Below are 8901 nucleotides of genomic sequence, written 5' to 3'. Positions count from 1 at the left end.
TGTGACACCCTTTCTCCTTACATTTTCAATTAATGTACAGCTCCTGTAAAAAAGCAGAAGATAATACACTCAGGAAGCAATGTGCATAGTTCCAGCATAGTTAATCACAATTTTTGGTGTAAAACAGCATCCCTATGATGTATATAGCAATATTACATTCAACACCACCTCCTGCTAATTAACTTCATACATGCCTACATAGTAGCTAGTGTTGCAAGTCAATGACTACATGTTCAGAATTTCCACTCCTTATATATTCTAACCTGCCATAACAGCAAAGAGACAAGCTGACTGGGTGTTAGGAGAGCAGGAGAAAAATTACTTGACACCTTATAAAGGACATCCTCAGCTCAGAAACAAGCAGTTATCAAATGTCATTTTCTTTCATTCCCCCTTTAATCCAGAGGGTGTCGAAATAAGTGGCTGAAGACCTCATTTTGTTTAGTCATCTACTCTTTTCCTGTCATGTAATACAAATTGCGAAACAGGGCGGAAGGCACAGGATTTACTGTCCCAGTGAAACTAATAGTTACTGTGTGTCATCCTTTCACCGTCACCCAGAGGTGTAACTACTGGGCACAAAACTGGGTGACCTATAATTATCTTCCCCAATACAGGGTCCCCTCTAACAGTTCTGGCACAAGTTATAGGTGGGGAAGTTATGGTGTCACCAAACTTCTACTTATAAAGCATGTCCATTCATTTTTTTTTTTAAGACCACTGGTAGATTTGGCAATGGGGGGGGGGGGGGGGGGGGGGGGCACACATAAGGAGGTAGTGTGATTGTATTCCATTATCCATAACACAAAAAAAAAAAAAAAAAAACGCTAGAAAGCAGATACCCAGTATCAAGAACTACATCTTACACTTCACATTTTGTATCTGAATTAAAGATTCATTACATTGGTTAATATGTTATTTGCCACCCAAAAGCACACTTGGCTGTGATTAGGATTTCTAATTTTCCCCTTTCCTATGTCTTTAGGTTATTACAAGTAAGGCTGTTAGTCTTCCAAATTTCCACAAGATGGCAGCATTGATACATTTTTAAAACTAACTAATGTTACCTCCAGCCACAAACCCAAATTAAAGTTCTGTTTTCTATGCAGTTTCAAGTTCGCATGCTCAGCCCTAATGGAGAAGTAGCCTCCCAAGTGGAGTCAAATCTGTGACTAAGGCCTGGTGCACACCAAGTGTTTTTTGTAGAGTTTTCCAAACCGCTTCCACGTGTGAAACCGCTTGGCTACTGTATTTCAATGGAATGGTGCACACCAGCAGTTTGAAGTTTTTAGCAAACCGCAAATGTGGGTCCTGCAGCACTTTTGAGGTTTGCAGAAGCGTTTCTGCCTCAAAGTATAGGAAAAGCTCAAACCGCTCTGAAAACGCTAGATCAGAGCGATTTTTCCAGGCGTTTGTTAAAGCTGTTTAGTAACAGCTTTTACTGTAACAATATTTGTAATCTGCTACACAAAAATGCTCCCAAAAATGCTAGGCATGTTTAGAAAACATCTCAAAACATGCCTAGAATCGCTCTGAAATCTGCTCCAAAAACCTCCTTTTGAGGATCTGCTAGCAGTTTGTGCACTGGCGAAGGGCCGTTTCTAGGCTAAAATTGCACCCAGGGCGAGGGTGTAAAAATTGCACCCCCTTGCCTCCACCCCTGTGGACTTGGGAACCCTTACTTTTTAGGGTCACACAGCCACAGGTCACAAGTAGATCTGCCTACTTACTAGTTACCAGCCACTCATTCAGGAGAAAGCAGGGACAAGGAAAACCTACAGGCGAAGAAAGCCCAGAAAGCTGACTCCTCCATTGTCGCTGCGCAATGACAGCCTGCAGTACTGCTACAGGACATCAGGTGTCATCACGTGGTGGTGATGTGATGTCTTGACATCGGATGCAGGCAGCCCAGGAGGAGTTAAGGAAGGTGGCTGGTAATCTTTTCGTTCTTCCATTTGGCTGCACCGAGCATCACCAGTTCCCTAGCTGCCCGTGTTCCCCCTTCTACTTGACGGTCTGCACCCAGGGCGGCCGCCCTGCCCAAGAAACGGCCCTGCACTGGGCCATACTGCAGTTTTTGCTGCTAGGCAACGCCATCATGTCTTAAATGACATGTGCAGGGCTGGATTTCTGAAAAAGGCCACAAAGGCCCAAGCTTGGGTGGCAGCTACCCATGGGGTGGCTTAAACACAAAAAAGAAGGTTAGCTGAATTCAAAAGATAAGGCTGCAAGTGGAAAGCAACATATGGAAGAGAAGAAATGCTGCTCAAGAAAGCTGATCATTAAAAATAGGGATTGCTATAATGGCTATTACACATAAGAGGGAGATTTACACACAGGGGAGGGCGCTGTTGCACTTGGATAGGGAGCAACAAGAAAGTTGGCCTAGGGGCAGAAATTACAAATATGGTCTTGGACATGTGGGAGTTACAATTACAAACTGCCACTGGGGGGGGGGGCAAGGTTCAGTAAACTGGATATGTAAAGTGTCACCATGCACATATATTAGGATATTGTTAGGGCCTGGTTTCCACTGGGTGCTGTGTCCATTTTCAAATAAGCATGGCACCCCTGCTGTTGAACCTGCAGCTGAATCGTGCCATGCATGGCTATAGGGATTCGGTCAGCGTAAAATTGCAGCCAGCACTTTGTCTGCACGTGATTCAGATGCAGTCTTTCAATAGGCTGTGATTCCACCTTCAAAATCATGTGCAGAAAACAGCTTCAATTCAGGTTGCTACAATACAGCATTTGTTGCAGTACTGCCACATACCCTATTACTTACATTTTACAGGATCATAGCTTCAAAGGAGTGACAATAGCTGCCTGATTGTCCTGTTTTGGACAGTATATGTACAAAGCTTATGGTCTTGTTCTTTATTTACAACCCCCCCCCCCCCCCCTCCGCTGGAATACAGTATTTGCAGATCTCACGTCATCTAGTGTTTATCTCAAATGTTGTTACATACACCCTTCCCCCTGGAAAATTATGACCACATGCTAGTAACTAAACTTCATGCAAAAATGTAGGTGAAAGGTTCCTCTTCAGATGAGGCAAGGAGTGTTTCTCATTATGATGCATCTATGAAAGTCTACAGTCAAGAAGAAACGCAAATACATTTAAAGGGATACTATCGATGAATGTGTTTTTATTAACATGAGTTTGAGTGAGTTCCTGAAGTGCTGGTAAATGCACATTTAATTTGCTTTTTTTTTACTGTAACTGACTCTGAACTGACAGCAGTCTGCTCATTTTGTGATGGGAAAGTGAACAATGAGGGGGGGGGGGGGAAGATTTCCCTCACTTACATCTGTGTGTGCGCGCGCTCAGAAGCTGCCTGTGTTTGAGCTGTCTGCAGAGAGCAGAGGAAATATAACTTGTTTTAAACATTGTCAGTGACTCAGCTTTTCATACTTTTTTGCCTTCAGGCAATCAAACACTGGTTTGTCCCAATAGAGTTAAATCCTATACAATGAATTAAAGCTTTTGCCTCCGATATTTAACATGAAAAATTAGGAAAAGGGAAAGAAACATTTTGTTTGTGTACCTAGCATAAGGGAGAGTTACCTTATGGTGGCCATACATGGTACTTTTTCATACAATCTTACCATTTCTTTGTAGTAGAAGGGTAAATTAAGTGAATATACTGAAAGGTTAATTTAGGCAGTTCCCTTATACTACATAGAATTGGTAAGGTTGGATGAAAAAAAAAAAAAAAAAAAAAAAAAAATTGTACCATGTATGGCCACCTTTAGACAGGCTGTTATCTCTAAACACAAAAAGGTGGGTTTCACGGTTTGCCTTCTCTCCTGTGGAAGAGACTATGTCATCCAAGGACCAGAACTGTCCTTTCCCTATTGTGCCCTGTGATTACTGTGGTGTTCTCATAGTACAGGCATGGGCAAACTTGGCCCTCCAGCTGTTAAGGAACTACAAATCCCACAATGCATTTGCCTTTATGAGTCATGACTGTGGCTGTCAGACTCCTGCAATGCATTGTGGGACTTGTAGTTCAACAGCTGGAGGGCCAAGTTTGCCCATGCCTGTCATAGTAGAAGTACTCTGACTACTTTATACTGTAGCAAAGTGTCATATCTTCAGTGTTGTCCAATGAAGAAAAACAAAACAAACAAAAAAAAAAAAAAAAAACACATTAACAATTTACATTTGAGAGGTGTACTCCCTTGTTAGTGTGTTTGTCAGCAAGCTAGACAATACAGCATCTGTGTCCTTTGCTGTCCATGTCATAATTTGAAATAGGTTAGTGAAATGCCAGCTTCCATGCTAATTTTATGTAGCATGGAACTGGACCAGTCAAATACAAAAATGTATGGTACCTCATCTTCCCAGTCTAAGCTGCATACAATTTTCATGCAAACCAGACTTTACCATCTAACGTCCCCAGTTCTCTAGTATACATATAGGAAGGAAAGAAAAAAAAAAAAAAAAAAAAAAAAGGAGGAGGACTTTGATAATTTCATTAAAATATTTATTTTCTCAACTTAAATACATAGTAAAAAGATCATACATTACCATTAAAATTGTAAATGTACAAGGACTATGTACAGGTTTAAAAAAATATGTAATATTTACCTTCACATCAGTTTGCTATAAATATGCAAGCTTCTTCATAGGTTTGGCATTAAAAGGCATGCTAAAATCTCCCCCAAGCTGACAGGCCACGTAGGAAGACCCTTGTGATTCAGAGTTCAAGTACCTTTAGATTTCCCCCCCTTAGTACCACAACATAAATATGTAAATGCAGATTATGACTGGAATTCTGTGCGAGATCCTATAGGCCATTCCGCACTGACTGGTGAATGCCATGTTCATCTATTGTTAGTGGTGCATGCAACTCCTTGTTCTTCACATAATGTTCCAGCCCCTGATTGAGGAAAGAAAATGGTCAGTTTGACGATCTGCAGAGGGCAACATAATACAAACATGCTGGTAAATCATCAAGGTGGAGACCTGACTTGCATGGGGCCAATAGGTCTTATTTATGTATTAAATGAGCCCTTGTCTGTCTCCCAGAGTACCCACAAACTTCAACCCGCACCCTTATTTAGTAAAGATTATAAGCGGATAGTGTTGCAGTAAAGCCTGGGACCCACTAGCAGCAATTTAGTGTATTTTAGCATCTCTGAAATCACAACTTTGTGCAGGATTCCTGTAACCATTGTGAAGGAATGCCATTTTTCCCTACACTCAGTCAATGCAATTGCTTCAAGAATGTGGCATATAGCGCTTTCATGATTGCAACACTGCAGTGTAACCCCTCATACGGTTCATCTTTTGCAGCACTTGTTAATCCATGCAATTGTCAAACACTGCTGTAAAAGGTTCTTGTGGGGCCCAGGCCTTGCTCTTGGGCCAGTTCACACTATAAGTGCAAATCACAACCACACATCGCGATTTTGCATCAACTCGTGTTTCCATTCAACATAAAAAGAATCACATAATGATCACCAAAGCGCTGCAGGGAGCTTGATGCCATAGGGCTACATTAACACTTTGCTGATTGACGCGAAGAAAAAAAAATATAAAAAAAAAAAAAAAGGGGGAGCACCCAAGTGTGAACCAGCCCTTAGGCATGAGGTCCTAAGTCTGGTGTGCTGTATTGCAGTCCTAAAAGACAGCGCAAATGATGCACAGGCAGGAAGCAGGTGCTGCCCCCAAGATGCTACTTGTGTCACATGATGACCACCCATGTGTTATCAGACAGACTTCTAAAATGCTACCAGCATTAGTTTCTCCATCAGCAGAGACAAGGGCACAGCCACTCATGTGAATTAGGCATAAAGCTTCATACACACGATAGATGAACTCTGCCAAGGCAGCCATTCAGCGCATGTACAACAACATGTCCCATGATGCTTAGAGGGCCTTCTCCACTGATAGTACATGGTTCTCAGCTATAAGTTTAAGATGGCCATAAACAGATTTTCCCAGTCGGTTCAATTAAAAATGTCACATCGATCAACTTGAGTTTATGTTTGCAGAAAATAGTTTGGATGGAAAAAAAATAAATCAGCAGTAGATTGACAGCCCATAATAATGAATTACATTGATCAGTGCAACAGCAATTCAATTAATTTTCAATAGATTTAAAAAAAAAAAAAAAGGATTCCTCTGATCAGATTCAGATCAGAGAGATGAAACATCGACACATGGGGGGTGGCAGTGTGTCTATGGACACGATTTATGTGCACTTATTGAATGCTGTATACTGCAGCAAATCAAGAATCCTATGAAAACTGAGCAGCTGATTGTAGAAGACCTGTACATTTTGTTAGTCTACATAGTTAGAAGTGTATTTCTTTAGCTTCACTTGGAGATTACGGTTCCCAAAACAAGAATTTGTGATTTAGAACCTAAATGGGACTATAACCTACCTCTCCAGCGTAGGAGACAAGTGGGGAAATCTCACACTGAATGGGTACATCACCGGCTTCCTGCATACTAAAATAGGAGAGAAAAAAAAAAAAAAGTCATACTGTAAACCAGCACTGTAAAAAGTTAATTGACAGATGGAAGATAAGGCCAGCTAGGAAAAGCTGCATAGTATATAGCTATAAGAGAAAGGCAGAGTAAAGATCATGCATACTGGCGTGTTAGTAATCACATGCTTCACCGAGAAGGTCAGAGAGAAATCACCGAACCTCCCCTAGTCCAGGAAATTGTAAACAAATTACTAAACTGCAGTGATGTGGGCCAGCAGCTACAGGGATTTGGTGGGCCACATCTGCACTACCGCCCCCTCAGTGAAGTTTTGCAAGACCAGTCATTAAAAACCTGGAAGGGTTTATTCAGTAGACCAGGGCTAAAGTAGGCAAAGAGCGAACTGATCATATGAATTCACAAAAATCTAGAATTAAAGTAACCGCCACAAAGCAGGGCACCAAACGTTGAAAAGGTCATCTTCTGAAAACCACATTCCAAAAACTCATTTTAAGCAGGGCCAGTAAATTGACACCAAGGTGGGCTTTAGAGCTTCCATATTGGGGGGGGGGGGGGCAGGTCTAGTCACACCTGGGACCCAATAGTAAGACTCTGCAAATATACAAGTTGCAATGTGCACATTACTTCAGGTAAAGTTCTGAAGCTTCAGATATATTCCTTGCTGAATGTTTTACAACACAATTCCTCCTCATGCCCAGGTTTGTGACCGGTGTATTTTAAGAGTATACTGGAATGGAAAAAGTGTCCAGTCTGGGCACTTACCCCAGTACAACAAAGCCCCTGGATAATCCAGAGGCATTCCCCCTCCTTGCTGTTCTAATGCTGGGACCCCGAAAGTCTGTCCACAAGGGTTTGGTGATGAACTCAGCCGCACTGTGCAGATAGCTGGCACTTGTGCACCAACACAATGCTGAACTGCCTGTGCAATCTGGCCACAGGCACTGGGATGTTGAGGTGGGGGGGGGGGGGGGGGGGGAAGCCTCTGGAGAATCCCAAGGCAAGCATCTAAAGGTTTCTCCTAAATCTCAGGTTTGCAAAACAAAACAAAACAAAAAAAAACCCTCCTGCAACTCCTCGAGTTGTGACTCTAGATTCAATATCCACCACACTATTCATCACTGGCCCCTATTCAATTCACTTTATCCTATGATATTGTCACAACTTTTTAAACCTTTTCATTCACAATATATCTATTTTAAATAGATTTCAGAATGAACTATTGGAAATCTAGATGCATTATTGGACCATTAGATCCAATGCAACTGAGCCATGGATCTGCTACTAGCAGCAGATCAACCTAGATTTTCCATCCAGTCAGGTAGATCAAATTGATAGAAATCAGCTGCAAATCAGTTGATTTGCGCATTGCTCCACCTTCCACCAGGATCTCTTGCATATGTGGATATCATGCAAGGGCTGCAAATCCTGGTGGAACACTGGGGAAGGGGAGGTTTAGTCAAGCTGTGCTGGGGACATGTGCCCACCTCTATACCTATGAGGCCAAAAAGGTCTCCTTGACAATGAAGGTATGTAAAAGCAAATCCTCAAAAAAAAAAAAAAAAAAATATATAAAATAGAGATGGCCAGTATGGACCATGGCTTCACTTGAAACACACAGAAGTACACCGACAAGTATGCAGAGACCCAAATGTAAAAATTCTGATGTGGGCAGGTGTGTGGAGTCAGCACATGCATTCATTTGTTCTGAGTAGGACTTTGACAGTAACCAGACCTACACGTCACCAGTACAGCAACATTAAAAAGGTGAACTCCAGGAAAAAAGGGTTTTCATAGGAAACATTCCTGCTATACAGATTCTAAAGAACATGTATCCCCATGATCATGGCTGGGATAGTAAAGCCTGCCATCAGCATAATACCTCCATGAACTTTCTGTAGGAGTTTGCACTATGGGAGGTTCACCTTCACAGAACTCCAGTTTACAAAGAACGGATTCCCTACAGAAGTTGCTTAAAGGGGGTACTATGGCAAAAACTAAAAAATGTACACCTCCATATAAGATGTACATTAGTCCTGGAGTAAACGCAATATTTTTTCCCTTCACTTTTTCACTATGTACAGTAGCTGTCACCTGCCAGTAGGCATTATGATCCACCAGTTCTGAACCTCTTATAACAGATTTGGGAGTAGTCCACCTCATAAGGATTCTTAGGATCTATTATTTTCAAAAGCACTCCTTACATGGCAGGGGTACAGTTCAACAGTTCAACTGTCAGAATAGCGAGTATGCGAGTAGGCAGCCTGCCATGCATATTTGTATAGATCTGTTCCAGGGAGTGGTTTTAAAAAATAGTTAAGAAATACAAGAATCCCCATGAGAAGGACTTATCCAAAATACTGACTGAACTTTCAGTAAGTATCTATTGTAAGTGATTTGCTACACAGGAAGTAAAAAAAAAAAAAAAAAAAAAAGTGCAT

At 41.6% G+C, this 8901-nt stretch overlaps 1 protein-coding gene across 7 annotated transcripts in view; it reads right to left on the bottom strand.

The window, feature by feature from the left end:
• Positions 1–4534: 4534 nt before the first annotated feature.
• Positions 4535–8901, bottom strand: part of UAP1 (UDP-N-acetylglucosamine pyrophosphorylase 1) — a 257215-nt gene continuing 252848 nt past the window's right edge. For all 7 annotated transcript variants that reach the window (XM_068239943.1, XM_068239941.1, XM_068239948.1 and 4 more), the window contains 2 exons: positions 6397–6463; positions 4535–4886 (listed from right to left, as the gene is read on the bottom strand). In XM_068239943.1, coding sequence (XP_068096044.1) covers positions 4794–4886; positions 6397–6463 — 160 coding nt within the window. In that variant the 3' untranslated portion in view covers positions 4535–4793. The remainder of the gene's footprint in view (positions 4887–6396; positions 6464–8901) is intronic.

Source organism: Hyperolius riggenbachi, chromosome 6 (genome assembly GCF_040937935.1).
Source record: "Hyperolius riggenbachi isolate aHypRig1 chromosome 6, aHypRig1.pri, whole genome shotgun sequence".
Lineage (NCBI taxonomy): Eukaryota > Metazoa > Chordata > Amphibia > Anura > Hyperoliidae > Hyperolius > Hyperolius riggenbachi.
The sequence above is the reverse complement of the archived record's forward strand: the minus strand, read 5'-3'. Positions and strand labels throughout refer to the sequence as shown.